Source organism: Hypomesus transpacificus, chromosome 18, assembly GCF_021917145.1.
Source record: "Hypomesus transpacificus isolate Combined female chromosome 18, fHypTra1, whole genome shotgun sequence".
Taxonomy (NCBI): Eukaryota; Metazoa; Chordata; class Actinopteri; order Osmeriformes; family Osmeridae; genus Hypomesus; species Hypomesus transpacificus.
Window position 1 is genome coordinate 2,332,596 of NC_061077.1, and position 21,506 is coordinate 2,354,101.

General features: G+C 48.4%; 1 protein-coding gene across 1 annotated transcript; it reads right to left on the minus strand.

Annotated features, from left to right (window-relative positions):
- Positions 1 to 5,681: 5,681 nt before the first annotated feature.
- LOC124480200 lies at positions 5,682 to 20,447 on the minus strand. Its single transcript, XM_047039305.1, has 5 exons — positions 20,364 to 20,447; positions 16,689 to 16,872; positions 10,767 to 11,698; positions 9,822 to 9,913; positions 5,682 to 5,854 (listed from the first exon to the last, which is right to left on the minus strand). Exons 3-5 carry the CDS (start codon positions 11,669 to 11,671, stop codon positions 5,682 to 5,684), a joined length of 1,170 nt encoding a protein of 389 aa, XP_046895261.1. The 5' UTR covers positions 11,672 to 11,698; positions 16,689 to 16,872; positions 20,364 to 20,447.
- Positions 20,448 to 21,506: the final 1,059 nt, after the last annotated feature.

Below are 21,506 nucleotides of genomic sequence, written 5' to 3' on the forward strand. Positions count from 1 at the left end.
GTGGATGCATTAGGGAAAGGCAGTGAAGTGATAACATCACTAGAAAGCCTGTTAGTGTGTGCGTGGAGTGCGCGTGTGCATAAGAGTCAGAAAGACACATTAGGACTCATTATACTTATCTCCATTAGAACACAACACGATGACACGGCAGAAAACAAACTTTCACAGTCAGAGACCGTCCTCTGTTTACTCTAGTCTAATCAATAAGCATTTTAACGTCAGCGCGCATACATGTGTCTCTCTGCGCTTTCCAGTGTGTTTTATCTATACGCTCAGGGCTCTGACATTAGAGACACAGCATTTACACCAGCCCTGTCCTCCACACAGACACAGCACTTACACCAGCCCTGTTCCTCCACACAGACACAGCACTTACACCTGCCCTGTCCTCCACACAGACACAGCACTTACACCAGCCTGTCCTCCCAACACAGACACAGCACTAACACCGGGGCCCTGTCCTCCACACAGACACAGCACTTACACCGGCCCTGTCCTCCACACAGACACAGCACTTACACCAGCCCTGTCCTCCACACAGACACAGCATTTACACCAGCCCTGTCCTCCACACAGACACAGCACTTACACCAGCCCTGTCCTCCACACAGGACACAGCACTTACACCTGCCCTGTCCTCCACACAGACACAGCACTTACACCAGCCCTGTCCTCCACACAGACACAGCACTTACACCAGCCCTGTCCTCCCAACACAGACACAGCACTAACACCGGCCCTGTCCTCCACACAGACACAGCACTTACACCGGCCCTGTCCTCCACACAGACACAGCACTTACACCAGCCCTGTCCTCCACACAGACACAGCACTTACACCGGCCCTGTCCTCAACACAGACACAGCACTTACACCAGCCCTGTCCTCCACACAGACACAGCACTTACACCAGCCCTGTCCTCCACACAGACACAGCACTTACACCGGGCCCTGTCCTCCAACACCAGACACAGCACTTACACCAGCCCTGTCCTCCACACAGACACAGCACTTACACCGGCCCTGTCCTCCACACAGACACAGCACTTACACCGGCCCTGTCCTCCACACAGACACAGCACTTACACAGCCCTGTCCTCCACACAGACACAGCACTTACACCGGCCCTGTCCTCCACACAGACACAGCACTTACACCAACCTGTCCTCCACACAGACACAGCACTTACACCGGCCCTGTCTTCCCAACACAGAACACAGCACTTACACCAGCCCTGTCCTCCACACAGACACAGCACTTACACCGGCCCTGTCTTCCCAACACAGACACAGCACTTACACCGGCCCTATCCTACACACAGACAACAGCACTTACACCAGCCTGTCCTCCCAACACAGACACAGCACTTACACCGGCCCTGTCCTCCACAGACACAGCACTAACACCGGCCCTGTCCTCCACATAGACACAGCAATAACAACGGGCCCTGTCCTCCACATAGACACAGCACTTACACCGGCCCTGTCCTCCACACAGACACAGCACTTACACCTGCCCTGTCCTCCACACAGGACACAGCCTCCCTGCCGTGTTCAGCCGCTCTCCAAGTCTGCGACTGTTAAAACCAGTATTCAAAACACAACCGCTCCATTTGGCACTCGCCATCCAGTTGCTGTTATATTTGCATAAATCAGTTAAGAAGGTTCCAGATTAAACAAACGATGCCCTGTTCGCTTGCATTCCTCAGCAAATATTAAAGCCATACTTTAGAAAAAGGAAAAAATAAGGCGTGTCTTTAACCAGTCCACCAAACTGGCGCCGTCTTCCCTCTAAAACGCTCAGCGGCAGTGTGTGTGTGTGTGTGTGTGTGTGTGTGTGTGGCACAGTAAGGTAACACAGGAGCTCCGGGTGTAACTTACGCTGTGCTTGGTTAATGTTTCCAAGCTAAACTATTTATTAGTTGAAGTTGCTTTAATAATGGCCCAATGTTCAGGTCCCTCGCATTCACACACACACACACACACACCACACACACAGGGCTCTGGTGACAGTTGTAGGGGCTCTCTGGGGCAGTAGAGGGGCAGGAGAAGGGCAGCAGGGGGGCTGTACAGGCAGTAGGAGCCACTGCTTCAGTCTCTATTCCTCCCTGATGAGGCTTTAAGATCATTCACTAGTGAGGAGGGACCGTTACAAGGCCTGGCCTGTGTGTAGGCACAGAAGCACGCAAACATCTACACACACACACATATACATACAGTGCACACACACACACACGTATACCTACACACAAACATGCAGGCATTAAAAGCATGCGTACTCAGACACCCCCCCCCTCAGGTGGGGAGGCCTGTCCCAGGACTGTCAGCAGTAACAGCTGCTTGTTGTCCGAGCACTCGTCACTGTGGCTCCACAGTCAGACTTAAATCTATGTCAGACGGAAACACATTCACACACACACAGGCACCTTTACACACACACACACACACAGAGTGACAGAGATAATCACAGGTCAACCCAAATACACACCACACACACACACACACAACCGCGCACACCAGACACACACATCCAGGAGTGCGTCAGTCAGTGGTGGTGGGCCGCAGGTCTGGACTGAGATCAGAGCAGCCATGATGAGGGAGCTCCAGCAGGTACACAGGCTGGAGTGTGAAGAGAGGCAGCAGCACATGCAGCATTACACTCCTCATTCATCACCCTGCTAAAGAGTGACCCACTCACCCTGCAGGCCAGGCTACAGCCTGAGCTACGACCAGGACTACAGCCTGAGCTACGACCAGGACTACAGCCCTGAGCTACGACCCTCTACAACCTGGACTACCAACCTAGACAACAACCTGGGTAACAACCTTCAACAACCTGGGTTACAACCTAGACACAACCTGGGTAACAACCTTCAACAGCCTGGGTTACAACCTTTAACAACCTTGGTTACAACCTTCACAACCTGGGTTACAAGTTACAACCTTCAACAACTTCGGTTACAACCTTCAACAACCTGCCATCTTTGGTAAAGATTCACCCTCCAGCCTCACAAATAACTTGCATGAAAGCTTGAGCCATGGAGGAGGGTGTTTGTGTGTGTTCCAAACAGCTCCTGCTGTCACAGACGTCATGAGTCAGCTGAATGGGGCAGACAGAGGCTGAGACACATTGAAGGACATCAGCGGGGGGGGGGGGGGGGGGGGGGGAGGGGTCAGACAGTTAGAGGGAATGGACAGTGAAGGATGAGAGAAGTACAACACGAGAGAGCGAGAAAATGTGAAACAGGAAGAGGTCAAAGGAGGATAGAGGAATGGGGAGAAATGAAAAAAGGAGGAGAGGAAAGGATATGGGAAAGAGGGAGAGAGAGGAGGAGGCAAAAGGAGAGGGGGAGAGAGAAGTTATGGAGCTGTGAATGTGACTAATTCCGATCATAACTCATCACATGAGGAAAACTTCCAGTTCTTTAACACAGATGGGCTGTTCTCCTCACTCTATCTCTCTCTCTCCCACTCTCCTACTCCCTCTTTCTCTCACTTTTCATTTCTCAGTTGGTGCATATTTCTCTATCAGGTTATTATTTCTCTCCCCTGCCCTCTTTACTGTCGTGTGCGTGTGTGTAGGGGGGTGGAGGGTGGGGGTGAAGGACAGTGGCCGATTGAGGGAGAGTGGAAGAATTGGGAATAAGGGGGGCAGAAGGGGGGTCTGGAAGGGTGAGGAAGGACTGGGAAGAGGGATGAGGAAGAGAGGGGTGAGGAAGAGAGGGGTGAGGGGGGAGGATCTCTAGACGTGACCTGAGGAAAGACAGGAAGCCGGTCAAACAGAGAGAGGATATCCTGTCCCAGCTCTGGCGTTGTGTGTTAGTGTTGTTAGCCTACATCCGCTAGCGCGCTAGGCTCACTCACAAACTCACCGGACACCCAGGGGACAATATCCCTAGACTGTGACACACCAAGGCTAACGCTAGCTGTAGGCTATGCCTATGACACATAACCACCAGACAAAAACAATAATATGAGTTTAGTTGGATATATCCTGTTAATATATATATATATCATGTTGAAGTGTGTGTTTGTGTGTCACGGGTGCATGTGTTCTAGCTTGTGCGGATGCACAGTGTGAGGTCATATGGGTCTATTGAACAGTCCCCCTACATATATGCCATGCTGACTGAGAGCATCCCAGTGAGAACAATGCATCAGCCAAACAAGCGCCTGACTCTGAAGTGACAAATCTTTTAGCCAACAAAACCCCATTCTGTCAGAGCATGACTCTGCTCTCAGACACTCATGAGTCACACATCCGGATGCCCCTCAAAGCTCATTAAAATAAGAATCACAACCTTGCACTTTATGGTATCTGTTTGGGGATTCTGTCTGTGTGTGTGTGTGTGTGTGTGTCTGTGCGTGTGTGTGTGTGTGTGTGGACGTGGAATAATGATATCCAATGTATGACATCCCAGTATAGGCTATGACACACAGATCTGCTAGCCAAAAACAACACTTTGAGTTTAGTTGAGGATATCCTGTTTTAGAAGTGTGTGCGTGTGTGTGTGTGTGTGCACATTCGCCCTGTCCTGGTCTTTGTAGACACTCCCTACCCGCCTCAGTGTTGACATTCTCAGCACCACCTCCCAGGGGTATCCCACAATGCTGTGCTGCAGAGCCTGGTTGCCTGGTTACAGCATGTCCGTGTGTGTCTCAGCAAGTGATGTTAGTCATATGGACGCTCTCTCTGCGTGTGTGTGTGTGCGCGCGCATGTAAAGGTGTGTGTTAGAAAGGAACAATTTCTTGTTAGTCCGTTCAGCATTGTGTCAAAGCAAGTACTGATCACGGCCACTTCTGTCCTTAGTGGGTTGTGTCCTGAGTGTGTGTTGTGTCCCTGAGTGTGTGTTGTGTCCTGAGTGTGTGTTGTGTCCTGAGTGTGTGTTGTTTCCTGAGTGTGTGTTGTGTCCTGAGTGTGTGTTTGTGTCCTGAGTGTGTGTTGTTTCCTGAGTGTGTGTTGTGTCCTGAGTGTGTGTTGGTGTCCTGAGTGTTTGTTTATGTTGTGTGTATGTGGGGTAAGGCACGGCATGGGTCATTTAACTGACAGGTTGATTACCGGGCGCTAGATTGTTTGCGTGTGTGTGTGTGTGCCCTGACACAGAGGCGGTGCACACATGACTGGGCCCGTCGTTCAGTTTCCTGGGTTTGGTCATAGAGGTCAGGCCCAGTTCTTACGTACACCCGCTCCCCCTATCCTCCCCACTCTTCCTCCCTCCCTCCCTCCCTCTCTCCCTCCCTCCCTCCCTCCCTCCCCCCCTCCCTCCCTCCCTCCCTCCCTCCCTCCCTCCCTCCCTCCCTCCCTCCCTCCCTCCATCCATTCTCTCACCAGCTAATATGTGCAGCCATTCCATAGTGGCCCTGCAGCATAGAGCCCTCAGGAGCGAGAGAGAGAGAGAGATATGGGGGGAGGAGTGGGCGACCAAGCCATGTCTTGCAGTATCTAGGCTAGATGTCCGGTGTGTGTGTGGTGTGTGTGTGTACGTGCTGGCGTGCAAGTGGTGTCTGCACGTGTGTGTGTGTCTATGTGAGTGAGAGAGTAAGACAGAGAGACGGGGACGGGGGATAGAGGGACAATGACGTGGGGTCAGTGTGATGTTCTGGCAGGGTGCCTCCACAACGGGCCCAGCGAGACCTCCTGACAGACACTGGACTGGGTCACCTCACCGGCCCACAGTCAACCTAGCCTGACAGGACCTGACAGCACCTGACAGCACCTGACAGCACCTGACAGCACCTGACAGCACCCTGACAGCACAGGTTCAGGTTGGTTGAGAGGTCTGGCTCCGAGCTGAACTGTGACGACTTCCCTATGACTTCCACCCACACGCTCAGGAGCTGCACGCTCACCTGCTCTGATCACCGAACCGCACTGCTGTCCATACACCAGTCAGCTCTGCCCACTCAGCATATAACCCCCCCCCCCCCCCCCCTCGTGAGATTGGAGCGAGAGGATTATGATGGGCTGTGATCGATATGGAGCGGGTAGGGGTGTGTGTGTTTGTGTATGTTTATGTGTGTGTGTGAGGTGTGTGAGGTGTGGGGGGGGGGGGGGGGGGCGGAACTCAACTGTACGGACCACATAAATAAACTGATGGAAATATTCAATAAACTGGATAATGTCCCTCCTGTAGGACTAGACATGAATAGATAAAACCATCAGTGGAACAACAATACCGTCAATTCAATTGGCCTTGGATACAGTACATGCAATTTCATTCGCTTATTTAACCATACACAGACATTAACTCATTGCATTTAATTCATATTGCATCTAATCTTCACCGTGTATTACTTGTAGTGCATTTAGGTGGACTGGACAAATCAATAGACATCCAGACAATAGAATGGAAACCAGTAAACAAGGCAATAAAGACAGAGTGCTCTCTCCTGAGTTCTGCTGCCTGAAGTTCTCCACCTGCATTTTGGCCATTATCTGACCACTAAGAATCTGGAGCTTTCTACTGGGCCAGTAACTCTATTACTAAAACTCAAACAAGGCCAACACCCAACCACACACACACACACATTCATTCAGCTGAAGTCAGTTCTGTATTCTTTGAGAAATGTGCTTTTCATTTGTATGGTCTTGACAGTGTCCTGATTGAATTAGTCTGTCTAAACCAGCTGTAGTATGGGTTGTCGATTAGTTATAGAGGAAGAAGATATAGTGTGTGTGTGTGTGTGTGTGTGTGAGAGAGAGAGAGATAGAGAGAGAGAGACGAGAGAGAGAGAGAGAGAGAGGAGAGAGAAGAGAGAGAGAGAGGAGAGAGAGAGAGAGAGAGAGAGAGAGAGAGAGAGAGGGAGAGGGGGAGGTGCTCTGTTGGCTAAGGAACAATACAGGAAGGAGAGTTTTTTTTTACCTCATATCGCTGAAAATACAGTTCTCAGACCATGAGCTACAAATCCCAGACGCTCAGTTTGTGTGCGCATTTGTGTGTATTTATTTGTGTGTTGGAATGGAAACATTTATATCATGCAACTTGTGTGTGACCGTGTGTGCCAGCGTGCATACGTGTGTTTGTGTGTGCGTGCGTGTGTGCGTGCGTGCGCATGTGTGTGCATGCGTGTGTGTGTGTGTGCGTGCGTGTGTGAGCATGTGTGTGCGGGTGGTGTGTGTGCGGGTGTGTGTGTGCGCATGTGTGTGTGTGTGTGTGTGTGTGTAGGTGTGTGTGTGTGTGTGGACAGCTGACAGACTGTGTGAGAGCTCCGCAGGGACACTTAGACACTCCTCAGACAGCAAAAGAAAAATGATCCAGAGATCGAATCACACAACTAACTCTCAAAGCCACATCTGTCTACTGTCACACACACACACACACACACACACACACACGCACACACGGGCACACACACAGACAAGAAAAACATCTCGGAAATCTCAAGGTCAGGGGGGCATTGGGGTAATTGAAAGAACATATGGTGGAATTATATTAAAGATGGTGTAGGCAACGTTGTTGAGAGGCACTTTGTCATATTTGCCAAAATAAACTTCACATCTTGATAGCAACCAATACATCTAAAGGTTTGACGGTAAAATGAAATCAATCCGACGGAAAGATGGTCAGATATAAACTGAACCTCGATAAAGATAGATATCTTCTATTCATCATCTCTCAACATATGTTTAAAATCAAGCTGTTGTGCTTCAGCCGCTGGGTACTTCTCTCTATTACTGTCGTGATCATGAATTAGTAACCTCTTGACAGACACTACTGAGATTCTTATTGAAGTTCTACCAGCATTTTAAATAGCAGCTCTAGTCATCACTATCAAATATATATCCTATAAGAGGTCCTAACTGATATTGTAAAGCATTGCCAGGGTTAAGTGGTGGAGGGTGGAAGAGGGTTTAGGTTGTAAAGAGGTTGAGGCAGTTGGTTCAGGGTGGGGTGACAGATTGCTGGTGGAGAGGGGGAGCTGGTCTCTGAGGAGTTCACTAATTGTCTGATGCCGCCAGAAACGCTCAATATTAAATGTCCTGGAAAATCTATGGGTTTAACCGCCAATACACCTACCACTGCCAGTCTGACCATGACAAACTGGGTTTGTAATCTTGTGCCTTTGTCTGTCTGATAGCCTGTCTGTCTGCCTGTCTGCCTGCCTGTCTGTCTGCCTGTCTGTCTGTCTGTCTGTCTGTCTGTCTGTCTGTCTGTCTGTCTGTCTGTCTGTCTGTCTGTCTGTCTGCCTGTCTGATAGCCTGTCTGCCTGTCTGCCCGTCTGTCTGCCTGCCTGTCTGTCTGCCTGTCTCAGCTCAACTCGAACCCTCACCCCACGGACAAACCCTTGTTCATTCTTTCCTCTCTCCCACTCTCTTTCCTCCCTCTCTTCCTCTCATGTGTAAATGATAGTTATTACAGCTTCAGCCTCCCCTGCCTGTCCAGGCAGCATCATGGGATCCTGCTGGGAGTTTATTTCTGCTCTCCAACACTCGTCAAGGACCTTCTCTTCCAGGCCCAAAAAACTCGCAAGTCCAAACTCCAACCCCGAGGCTTACAGGTTCCGTCTGTACCTAAAACACTCCGCTCCTCTCCCTCCCCTTCACCGACCCCAAAATGATAGCCATACCTGCAGCAAACACTGGATATACACATGTATTTCCTAGTGGTTTGTCAGCAGTGGTATACTGCATTGGGACCCCACCAACTCAGGATATGAAGAACGTACAAATCAACCGGGTTGCCAGGTTTGTCCACGGAAAATAGCAGGGGATGAGTCTCATAAACCCAAAGATGAGTAAAACTGTATTAATGACCTGTATCCTGATCTCTCAAAATACAGTACAAGCTGTCATCAATCACCCCCCTCCTCCGTAATATGAAACAGATTCATCTCAGGACGCTGAACAGACGACTCTGAGGAAATGGTTTGACAGGGGAGGAAACGTTTGGTTCTCCCAGATGTGAAACTATTAAACATGTCAAAATGGAAACTACTGCTACTGTAAGTCAGGTCTGACTAATCAGTTAGTAAAATGTCCTTCTAGTTCATAGCCTGTCAAGGCTACAGAAAAGGATGGGGGGGGGGTAACAGAGGTCACATGGGTCCACAAGAGGTATGTACGGGGGAGTTAAAGGTCTCTTAAGTGTCCTAGAACAGAGCTGAAATCAAAAGTATAATTGTCATACATATTGATGTCCCCTCATTAAGTCCACATCAAACAGACTGATTTATTTGATAATAAAGTCATAGTTTTCTATACCCTCACTGCCCCATAATATAATCCACATCAAAGTTCAAAGCTGGGGGTCTGGATGGAACCCTAATTCTGGAAGGATGGCAGTATCATGTGTTTCAGGTTAATGAGGACGAGGAGAGAAGGAAGGAGGGAGAAAAGAGAGAAAGATAAAGAGAGAGAGAATCTGACAGCTCCTGTTTCAGTTCAAACATTTCCATGAGTGAGCATGTGCCTGATAGCCTTGCAGGGGAAAATATACTCTTGCTCTGACCCATATCCTCCTTTATGTCCTTCCATCTCAACACCCAAAGCCCTCTCTTTCTCCATCCATCTATGTATTCACCTCTCCTCCTCCTCCACTACTCCATCCAAAGACTTGTATCGTCAGCAGAGCCGCAGGCAGACATATACACACACAGGGAATTAGGCCAGCACACTCCAAACGTGACCGACACTGAATGCTAGCTCCATTCACATGGTGGGGCTGACTCTTAGCTTGGAGGGTTAGTGTGTGAAGCATGTCCTTATTGCCAATTCCCAGTCTATTCATCTTACTTCTGAAACCTGAGGCATATCCTATCAGTGTGCGCCCGTGTGAGTTTATGAGTGCATGCGTGTGTGCGTGTGTGTGTGTTTGTACTCACCGAGCGTTAAGTCTTCACAGCAGACTTCGATGGATCCAGAGGAACAGTCACTCAGCTCTTCCACAGAGACATCTCTGTCTTGGACCTGCAGCCTGGGAGAACAGGGACCACCATCATGGAACCAGGACCACTCACCCTCCTCAACACACTCAGTGACTGAACAGTTTCCAATTTCGTTTCATTTGCAAATCAGACTCGGCAGATCATGACAGAGGTTTCTCTGTGACTCGGTAAAAATGGATTTGATCCTCGATTTAGATATGCTGCACAATAGTGCTTTGAAGTCAATGATTCCATTGTTGATCTGAAACACTCCATTGCAAATTCGCAATGTGCCATGAAATTGGGTTTGTTACTTGATATTATGGTTTGTTACTATTACACTAGCATTACTTGACTATCGTTTGAAGAAAACCAGAGAAAATTGTAAAGAGGGGGGTGGAAGTAACAGTCCTTTCTGAGGAGGGCCTGAAGGCTGACCAGCGAACACTCATAACAATCAGCTCTGCTCCAAAAAGCACAAGTATATGTGTGTGTGTGTGTGTGTGTGTGTGTGTGTGTGTGTGTGTGTGTGTGTGTGTGTGAGAAAGTGCTCGCATGTGTGTGTATACAATTCTGAAGTATAGAGATACTTAGATGTCCTAAAGGATCTGTGTGACTGGTCTCATGTCTGCAACCCGGGGAGACGGGGAGAAATGTAGGGATAGGGGGAATGAAAGAGCAGAAAGGATAGTGACTATGTGTGTGTATGAGGAGCGAGAGAGAGAGAGAGAGAGAGAGAGAGAGAGAGAGAGAGAGAGAGAGAGAGAGAGAGAGAGAGAGAGAGAGAGAGATAGAGAGAGAGAGAGAGAGAGATGAGAGAGATGAGAGAGAGAGAGAGAGAGAGAGAGAGAGAGAGAGAGAGAGAGAGGGGATAGCAGCAGAGAGACAGTGGTTAAAGCTCACCTGTATCTGAAGGGAGCCACTGTGGCCATGTTGACTCTGGGTGTCTGTGTGTCTGTGGGCGGGGCCTCTCTCTGCTGGCAGGGAGCTTGGGCCAAGGTGATAGGTTGAGGAGGGATCTGGGTCGGAGACACAGCAGGACTCAGGTCCTCTGGGGTTCCCATCTCCTCATCCGATTGGCTACTGGAGCCACTTCGACCCCTGAAGGACGGGTCGGGGGTCAAGGTAAGAGGAAGAGGAGGCCGCAGGTTGTCATTGCTGAATCTAGATGACTGGTCTTCCACAAGGCCTGGATCAGGAGAGTCCTCATCACCCCCTCTCTCCCCTGGGCTCCCTCCTCCCTCCTGGGTGTGGGTGTTATAATTGTCCCTTCTCCTTGGCAGGAACTGGGGACTGAGGTTGCTGTCTCCCCATTGCTGGTTCCTGTTAGCACAGGCATATCTGTTCTGGTTGCTGTTCTGGGGAGTGTGTGCGCTCGTGTGTGGGGGTGTGTATGATGGGAGGAATGTGGCTACGTGTGCTGACGTGTGTGTGACTTTCCCCAAGTCCAGGGTGTCTCTGGAGCGCGGAGGCTCCCTGCGCTGAGTCAGGGGACTACTGTAGGCCGAGCGTGAGGCCTGGGGAACGGGTAGAGCTGCCCGCTGTAGGAGCTTGTTCCTCAGGGTGGCATCCCTGAGAAGATCCTTGGAGGAGGGCCCTGGGATGCCGGTGTTCCTCGCGGACAGTTTGGGAGAGTGCGTGGGTGTCTGTGAGGGTGTGAGTTGTTTCGATTTGTGTGCGGTGGGTCGAGGGAGGCTGCTGGTCTGAAGGCGAGAGTCTCCTTTGGGAGAGGAAGGGAGCAGGCTCCGGGGGAGGGGGATCCCTGAAGAGGGAGCTGCCGGAGGGGGGGACTTCACATTTACACTCATCACTGGTCTGGGTAACTACCACTGGCTCTAAAAGAGAGAAGGGGCGGGGGTAGGAGGGGGGGGGGGGGGTAGGAGGGGGGGGGGGGGGGGGGGGGGGTAGGAGGGGGACACAGAAAGAGAGGTTGGAGCAAGTTATTAAGACGTTGCTGACATTGCAACATGTGCATAAGATAATGACTAAGGATGATGGACCGTTTTTAAAAGCATGGCATGGGACTTGCTCATGGTATTGGGGTGGATAAGAAACGGCATGTGAGGACCGTGGTCTAGGACATGCAGTGAATTGAGTCATGGTACAGCACGAGATCGTCTTATTTTCAGAAAGCCGTGGGATTTCCGTGTAATGTGATTTGCCAGTTAGGAGTTGGAAACTTGCGCTCCACACACCCCTCTGGGACAATCAACGCAACGTCTACAGTGCACTGCCTGTTATCAATATATTTCGATGTTCTGCATTTACCTTTTCTCACTGTCACGTACAGAAGGACCACAAAACAATGTCAAGTTGTGATAAACTGGCGTGAAGCAATTAAAGGTTTAAACTTTGCGAACCTAGGAACATTTACTCGAGTTCAAAAGGATTCACACCAAAGTATCCCACCCACTACTGTTAGAGCCAGCATCAAACGACTCTCGTCTTTATCGACGCTGCCTTTCTAAAGAGTCAGCAATGCCCTTTTCATGGCAAACATGTGTCCCATATACCACTCTACCTCAGAAGTGCTAATTATCAATTTGACAATGCAAAAGCTAGAAATGGTACAAGGGATGGGCGGAACGATCTAAAGTATTGATAGTATCGATACGAACGTTGGTATCAGTATTGATCTTGGTGTTCAGTATTGAATGTTCAGTATTGGTCTGTCAATGAACACAGAAGTTACAGAGGGGATACACATTATATCAGGCCGTTTTTTCACCTGATATAATGTGTACCCCCTCCCCTAACATGCAAAGGGTCTGTCCTGCCATCATGTGTGTTCTTTACTGTGTTCTTTTGGTCATGTCTGGTCTTTTCTAGCAAAAGTTTTAGAGGGAATTAGAATTAGGGTAAAATATACAATAAAATATAAAATAAAACATAAGTTTTTACATTATACACATTATATCAGCTGAACAAACGGCCTGATACAATGTATATCCCCTGTACCATTTGTGTTTTTTGTCATATTTGTTGTTGTATTTTTATATTGTAACAAACTTATATTTTATTTTGTATTTTATTGTACATTTTACCTTAATTTTAATTCCACTTAGTTATTGCTAGTTATGTACCCTTGGAAATAGTTAGTCCTCATATTTAAATGTAAGATTTCTATATGTTTATTGTATGCACCTTCCTACCAAAGCAAATTCCTCGTCTGTGCAAACTTTCATGGCAAATAAAACCCATTCTGATTCTGATAACTTTTGCTAGAAAAGACCAGACATCTCCACAGATCGTATTTATGTAGACAAAGGAGTCTCTTGTTACTATGGAAAACACTGTTGAGTCTTCCACGTCGCTATTTGTTCCATTTTAAATGTGAAATCGAAGTGCAGCAGTTACACACCGCTTCTCTGAGTTCATGCGCGCTCCCGCGGCAAGGGGATGCAAATCCTGGCGGGGATGAGTGCTTTAATAGACGCAACACCGGCGTGCACGTGGAGTAACCCAGCAGCACACTATACCAACCATACTTTTGACAACATTCTCTGTCCAGCGTTTGATTATGATCATAATCATGATAAACTCTAATCATGATAAACTCATCAAAAAATCATTCAATGAACATGAACATTTAAATTAAGATATCTCTAAATGTACACAGACAAGTCTTTATAAAATCCCATCCCAAACTATAGGTCATGGTGACGTCGCCCAAAAAATCCCAAACACTGCCCTCCTAGGCAAACAGTGACTTCTTACCCTAAGCATAAAATACAACAATGATTAAGACGTTAACAAATTACGAAAACACAATTAAAAGACTTAACAACATTAACAGCCCCACAAACCCTTGACCCAGACTGTCAACCAATAGCGTGACCGTTTCCTACGGTGGCTACAGTGTAGCGATAGCTTTCATAGATTCCGATAATTATCACATATTCAAAGACCTTGTTGAAATCGCAGGCCAGGTTGTGGTAAATAAACTTAACTTTCCACAAATTTACACTTTTTCTACGCTCTTGTCAATGGCCTGTTTGACTGCAACTGCTGTGCATCATCCATAGCCGCCTTCTTGCTAACCATCCAACCACGGCGTTGTTAATTTTTTTCTTCCCCCAACCACGGCAGAAGAACAAATAAGTAGGCTAGTTAAATGTGACGTAGAGAGGCGTCGCAGCGTTTTTCTACTTTACCTGTTCTAGGTTTCGTTCCCCATACGATGGTTTACAGACAACAGAAATTCGCCTTCTGTACCTTCAGTAGTCTTACAGTGTGAGACTGTCCCCGCCAGCCGTTATCTAGGCCTGCGAGATTCCATTTTAATGTAATATCGTGTAATTTGGGACTGCCTCGTGGTTCTCTGCAGCTGAGCGAGAGATGAACGACAGAAGAGAGGAAAGATTCGTTTGAGAGAGGGATGACTGTGATAACTGAAGACGTAGGCCTACATTCACTACTGACCTCTAGTCCACCTCACAAATGCCGTTTAAACCGTTTCTCTACACACAGCTGCAGCATTAGCGGCAACTTGAGACGTTGGTTACATCCGAATTGTATAAGGACACACTCGTGTATATGTAGCCTAAACACGCACTGAACCAAGTTGTCTTTTGTAAACCATATTCAGTAGGCTATAGCCAAAACGGCAGATGCATATAGTCTACATTGTATCCAACACTTAGGATAAACACGCTTCTATACGCAGGCCCTAATTGCAACATCTGTTGTACTGTATCCATTCAGATTTCACGGTTGTAAAACCCCAGGCTGTTTAAAATAATCGTAACCGCAAGTATATTTTCACCCACAAGTATTTGAAGGCCATAAACATGTTGTTGTGTGTGTTGTTGACCATGGGCTGATCAACCAGAGCTGGTGAACAGCTGTTGCAGCTGTCAACCAAGTCATGGCTTTAACCCACCATCCTCTCTCCGAAAGTGTACTTTTGTGAAAGGAGCCTTCTTGAAAAGCTGTCTTCAGTAAAGCATGGCTTTATCTTAGTATAAACTGTATGTCGGATTCTCTCAGTGGCCGTGATGGTTGAGTAGAGAGCAAGGTGACAGACCCACACACACAGAGACACACACAGAGACACACACAGAGACACACACAGAGACACACACAGAGACACACACAGAGACACACACAGATTCACACTTGTCTTTAATGCTGCCGAGGAGGTCTCTACTGTAGGTCCTTGTGCTTCGTCATGCTTAGAGGAGGAGATGCAATATCACACACACCAGAGAGGACAGAGACATCAGTTACAACACTACTACAATCAGAAGGACGTGGACATTCATCATTATCTATCCTCCTGTCCTCCATCTCTCTCCCCTAGCCTCCCTGACCCTCTCCCTCCCCTCCCATTCCCCTCCTCCATCCTCCTCTCTCTCTTCTCGTCCCTAGGGAAGACCTCTGTGCAGACGCCACTAATAAGCATCAGAATTCCAGTCTGTCTGCTAGAATTCCTGCTCGAGTTCCCAGGAACACAGGTGTGGTGTGGTGCCGCAGTCTGTCTGTATGGAAATGCTCGATTCCCAGTGGGAATGCCAGAGTCCTCATTCAACCCCAGGCACATAGACACAAACACATGGAGGCTCAGATGGTGGGTTTGTGTGTGTGTTTGTGTGTGTGTGTGTGTGCGTGCTTTTTTTTCTCTGCATCTTTCAAAATTCTAGTTGAGGCTGTTATGTGTTATGCATGCTAGCTCACTTCTAAAGACCAGCAGTAGGCTAATTCAATGGAAGTACTGTGTTCGTGTATTAGCTCTAAGTATTGTCAAATCAAGCTTGTGACCTCTATTCATCTTCAAAGCCAGTCTAGCGTTGACATGCATTACATTTGTAAGCTCAGTCTGTTTTACATGAACTAACCATATTATCATCTTGTATCAATGTCACTTTTTTGGTCTGTTATGTTCTGCCATCTAGTGGCCAAATTGTTACACAGCACCACCAGCAAACCTCATCTTTACTGCTCCCTCTCATCACGTGTAAATCCCTGCTCACAGTGATAGTGTTAGTCATGTGGTGGAGTATACACTGTAACCGTTTGAACGTGCCAAAAAATTACAATTCTTTTTAGTACACATCAGGCCTAAAGTTAGATTTGACCACGGTGTCTTTGTCTGGGGTTTGGAATACAGACAAGGTCAAGTGTAAACAGTGTTTAGGTAAGAGAGACTGCAGGGCAGAGACGAGGAGAGTTAAATCTGTCACCTTTTAATCATATTACGCTACTTTAGTAGTCATCCCCCTTTCCTTGACGGTCCCGTGACCCACCCAGTCTAACCGGATTTAGTCTAATCACATACACACACACACACACACACACACCCACACACACACAGAGAGAGAGAGAAGCCCGGTGATTCAGAACAAAATCAATCAATGCCCACTGGAGGTGAGCCTATTTTACATGAAGGCTGTTACTGCTGCTCAAAGAGACTCGTGTGACTGTGTGTGTCTGAATCGTGTGTGTGTGCTATGTGTGTGTGTGTGTGTGGGCTATGTGTGTGTGTTGGTTGTGTGTGTGTGCTATGTTTGTGTGTGTCAGTGTGTGTGTTCTCCCAGCGCTCTCTCTGTCCTCACATTGATCCCCCAGATCAATGTTCCGGAGCCAAGAGCCGCCTCAGCCTAAAGGCTGTACAAGTAAACAAACAGCAGACACACTAACGACAGAAAGCAGCTGATCCTCATGGTAACGTCATGGTAACAGACGCTAGGTCGCAAGACACTGACAGCCCACACCACATCTTACTCTTTTGAAAATGCTACTTCAAAACTTGATGACATACTGGTAATAAGTCCTGAAAATCTAGAAACAAGCCCTAGGTAGCCCAGTCCCGTAGGAGCAACCTACCTGTGTGTGTGTGTCCTCTGAGGGTTCTGTTAAGCGGGCCGAGCCGTGATTAGCGTGTGAGAGCCAGGTCCTAGTCCGCCGGTGTCCGAGGAACAATGCTGTGTTTTTTCCTGGATCACTGTTGCATCCTCACCGCTGCCCCCCGATTGGCCGAGGGCTCGGCGGTTTTCCCAGAGACAGGAAGCTGTGACAAACAGGGGTGAAGGTTTTGAGCCAATTGGAGGAGCAGATCTTCTGGTGACTCACTTTCGAAGTGACATTGTTCAGTGATATCAGTGCTTGCATCTTTGACAGGAAAACACGTCAATCAATGTTTTTTCTAACAATGCATTATAGGATTCCTAACATTGCCACGCAGAAGAACATAATGAATGAAACTGTCACAGACTGTCTCACACACACGAACACACGCAGTGTAAAACACTCGCTACGCTTTTTCATTTACAGTTCGTTCTGAATGGTATGGGACAAGCGCACAACCCAAATAGCGACGCAGCCTGGGCAGACACACACAGATGACTCACAGGGAACTCACACCTTTGCCATGTGGGTGACCTGGTGCTGAGATCACACACACTCTGTGTCCGCTACGCATGCTGCACTGAGTCATCTCGTCCCTTCAAAATGCTGAGTCAGACATGCATCACCCCTGGTTACAGGACAGCCCTGAGACTCGCCCCAGCCTCATCTCTCAAGCTCTATGTACTGTACAAAGTACCAGTAACTCCTAACAGATGACTCACTTACACACTGACACATGGACTCACTCCAAAAACACTAACACCAAACACAGCACTCAGATGGCACAAACATGCACAGAAGCTAACCAAACAGATCACAGGCACTCTAACATACACATGGACACCACTCAAATGTCACACACACACAGAATGACACCTGTTTAAATCAGCATTACTGTTAAGGATTGACACGCACAAGAACACTCACGTTTTCCATGCGCACGGTGTATGTGTGGATCCTGTCCATCCTGGTGTGAGGGAGTGTGTGCGTGTCAGTGCCAGACGGTGATTCTCACTACTCTACCCAGGCAGGCTGGCAGGCCTGGGAGACGGTGTGTGTGTGTGTGTGTCACTCCTCTCGTCTGTAACGTCACTCCGCTGCCGCAGTACGCCTGCAGCCTCATCCCCGCCTCTCCCTTCCCCTCTCTCCTCCCTCTACTTTCCCCTCTCTCCTCCCTCTCCCTCTCCCTTCCCCTCTCTCCTCCCTCTACCTTCCCCTCTCTCCTCTCTCCTCCCTCTACCTTCCCCTCTCTCCTCCCTCTACCTTCTCCTCCCTCTACCTTCCCCTCTCTCCTTCCTCTACCTTCCCCTCTCTCCTCCCTCTACCTTCCCCTCTCTCCTCCCTCTCCCTCTACCTTCCTCTCTTTCCTCCCTCTCCCTTCCCCTCTCTCCTCCCTCTACCTTCTCCTCCCTCTACCTTCCCCTCTCTCCTCCCTCTCCCTCTACCTTCCTCTCTCTCCTCCCTCTCCCTTCCCCTCCCTCCTCCCTCTCCCTCTACCTTCCTCTCTCTCCTCCCTCTCCCTTCCCCTCCCTCCTCCCTCTCCCTTCCTCTCTCTCCTCCCTCTACTTTTCCCCCTCTCCTCCCTCTCCCTTCCTCTCTCCAACTCTCTGTTTATGCAGTTTCTCCCTTTGCTTGGCCACCTCCATCTTCTCCATCCCCTCCTTTTCTATCTGTTTCACCTTCTATCTCTCCTTCTACTGCTTTGTATCTCTCTGTCACCTTCCCTCCTTTCTTTGCTCTCTCTCTCTCTCTCTCTCTCTCTCTCTCTCTCTCTCTCTCTCTCTCTCTCGCTCTCTCTCTCTCTTTCTCTCTCGCTCTCAGTAATGGACCTGTTGGCTGGGCTCTCTCGCTCTCACTAGGGGGTGAAATATGAGCTCCGTTAAAGCGAGCTGGGCCATTAGCAGGATGAAACAGAATGCTGACACAGTGTGTGTGTGTGTGTGTGTGTGTGCGTGAAAGAGAGCATGCTTCCATTAAGTACAATAAAAAAAACGAAGCTGATACAACCATCAATTAGTGTGGGCGTGTGTGTGGTAATTAAAGAGTCCATCTGCACGTGTAATGTTCTCAGACCCCTCATTTCTCTCTCACACTCTGCGGAGGACAGAAATGGAAGGATGGGGAAGGCAGAGGGAGACGAAGAGAGGGCGTGTCAATGACAAGGGGACAGAGAAGGGCAGGGACAAGTGTGACGGGGACCCACGCGCATGCAGTGCCACGCGCCCCCAGCACGTCTCCATTCTGTCTGTCAGATACGTGCCCGGATAAACAAGCAACCTGGGGGACAGACCCAACCATCCCTCGCTGCTCCCTGTCACACTGTCACCTCCAGTCACCCCCCCCCCCCCGCTTCCCATCTCCAGAGAGAGAAATAAAACAGAGACACAAACACATCCAAAAACGGACATGGCCTCGAATAGAACTTCTCGATTCTCCTGTCCTCGTACAGAAAGCCACACAGCAACATGTCACATGGCCGCTGCTTCTCACTTCTCTTAATATAGCCTGTTTACTTCGCAGTCACAGAGGCAGCTTGAGTCTCAGACCGAGGGACGGATCATCTCATGGAGGAGGAATCGAACAGATGGGACTTTTACAGAACCTCTCCATCTGCTTGGAGGAAGGGAGGGAGGATGGGGGAGGGGGGGTGTTTGGAAGACACGGTACTGAGGTCGCACAGTTCTTCTTCTCAGGAGTCCCATGCCTCTCATGCATCCTCCTGCTGCAGCCTCACAGTGCAGTGATATCAGTGTCCCATATCAATTGGCTCTTTCTCGGTCTTTACTTGTTGTACTCTCTTGTTCTTCCTCTATCTGCCTTAAGTGTCAATGTCACTTCCCCTCATCTCTTTCTCTAACACACACCGTCACGCATGATGATATTTAAAGACAGAAACATTTCTGCGTCACGACGCACTATTGTTATAAACTGGTTTTCTGCATGGAACCTCAATTCCTTCTTCGTATCCCGTTTCCAACACTCAGAGGGCAGACTGGAATGATGGAGTCTGGATGTTTCCACCTTACTGAGGTCTCTTACAGCCAGGGAGCGCTCTCGCTGATCACGCATTGATCAATCATCAATCTGCCTCACTTCAGACCTACCTAATCCCTCACAGAGAGAATCTGCCTCACTTCAGACCTAACTAATCCCTCAGAGAGAATTGGAGAGAGATGGAGAGTACAGACAGGAGAGGAAGGGTAGAAGAGACTGTGAGAGACAGAGTTATGGAGAAGCATAGACAGAAAGTAGTGAGAGATAGACAGAGAGAGAGTGAGATAGAGAGAGAGATCATATTTCTCTTTGTGTTATCCACAGCACAGTAACCGAAGGCCATGCAAAATGTGTTACTTTAACTGTACATAAACACTGTAAAGCTAAACAATTAAATGATGGGAATTATTGTGACTGCAGTCTGATTCAAAAACGTATCAGTTGAATGCAGCAACACACTGCTGCGTTCCCCATGCCATATGCTCAATGTTTATGAAGCCAGAATGGCGTTACCCCTGCTCTGCTCCCCTCCAGACGCACGCAGACCCCGCAACACACACAAGTAGTCATGCAAGCTTGCACACACACACACACACACACTCCAGTAGTCACGCACAAAGCAAGTTAACAGTATTATATGCTCTGCTTCGTAATACTCACATTGAAGTGCTTTGTCCCCTGTTGCTGAAAGACCACGCGTCAACTCTCTCTAGACGTGGCACACACACCAACTCCTCTACACACGTACACACACGCGATCTGTTGCTTTGTCAAAGCAATCATGCTTTCAGAAACGGGAAGTGACTCTCAACAGAGGGATTATGGGTAGAAGTGTGTGTGTGTGTGTGCATGTGTGTGTGTGTGTGTGCATGTGTGTGTGTGTGTGTGCATGTGTGTGTGCGTAAGTGGTGGATTGGGGGGGGTTAAGTCACAGTCTTCCGATGCTCCCTAGACTTGCTAACCCCGCCCCCCCCCCTGTGAATAATACCCTAACAGACGCTGTCACAATAGGCCACTTGTGCGACAGTCAATCCTGGGGCATCAAGGGGGGTGGTGGGGCTGGGGGTCCTTCAGATGTTGTCTGTGAACATGGGGGCACTGCCTCAGCTTCAGTCCTGTACTAACGGGACACACAGAGAATAAGAGAGATGATAGTTAGGGTGGGAAGGGGGGGAGGGCAGCTACAAGTTAAACACAAGGATCAGCTGATTGGCTCATTGTGTGCCCGATCCAAAGGCTGGTTACTTTTACGCTAGATGATAATGATGGAAGTCATCATAGTCACTTAATGATGCTGTAAAGCAGAACTGAAAATTCGTTTTTAAGTTCATCACACCACAGAAGAATGATTTGTTAACTACTCATCCAAATTCGAATGAAAACACCGACAAGTATGTTCAATTAGGCTTTGAAATCGCGAGAAAATCTGCAGTCTTCTCTGCTTGATACTGGGGGGACGTGTCGTCTGAACGAGCTGAAGCTCTGCCCCCTCGAATTGAGTGAATTTAGCAACAACAGCAACACTAGCTCAATCAATTGCAGATATCAGAACAGACCTACATGCAGTCTCTGAGTGTTTTATGTGTTAATTACTTTGTCTTTGCATTGTACCAGCTGAGTAACAACAAAACCTGAGCTGAAAACCTGTGAGAAACTGTTCATCGGTCTAACTCCACATTTGAATGCGACAAAGTTTTAGAGCTTTGCACATGCTTTCAGCAACTCATTTCACACGTATATAATGTACTGAGAAGCAAATCATGGAATTTGCTCGACAGCATCTTTAAAAGATTTGAAGCTTTG

Excerpts from the sequence above, each read along its gene's own strand:
- LOC124480200 (XM_047039305.1), bottom strand. The coding sequence starts at position 11,671 with ATGAGTGTAAATGTGAAGTCCCCCCCTCCGGCAGCTCCCTCTTCAGGG. Across the intron at positions 9,914-10,766 it reads GTGGCTCCCTTCAGATACAG|GCTGCAGGTCCAAGACAGAG; the intron begins GTGAGCTTTAAC and ends CTGTTCTCCCAG. Across the intron at positions 5,855-9,821 it reads CTGTGAAGACTTAACGCTCG|AGCAGGTGAGCGTGCAGCTC; the intron begins GTGAGTACAAAC and ends TTCGGTGATCAG.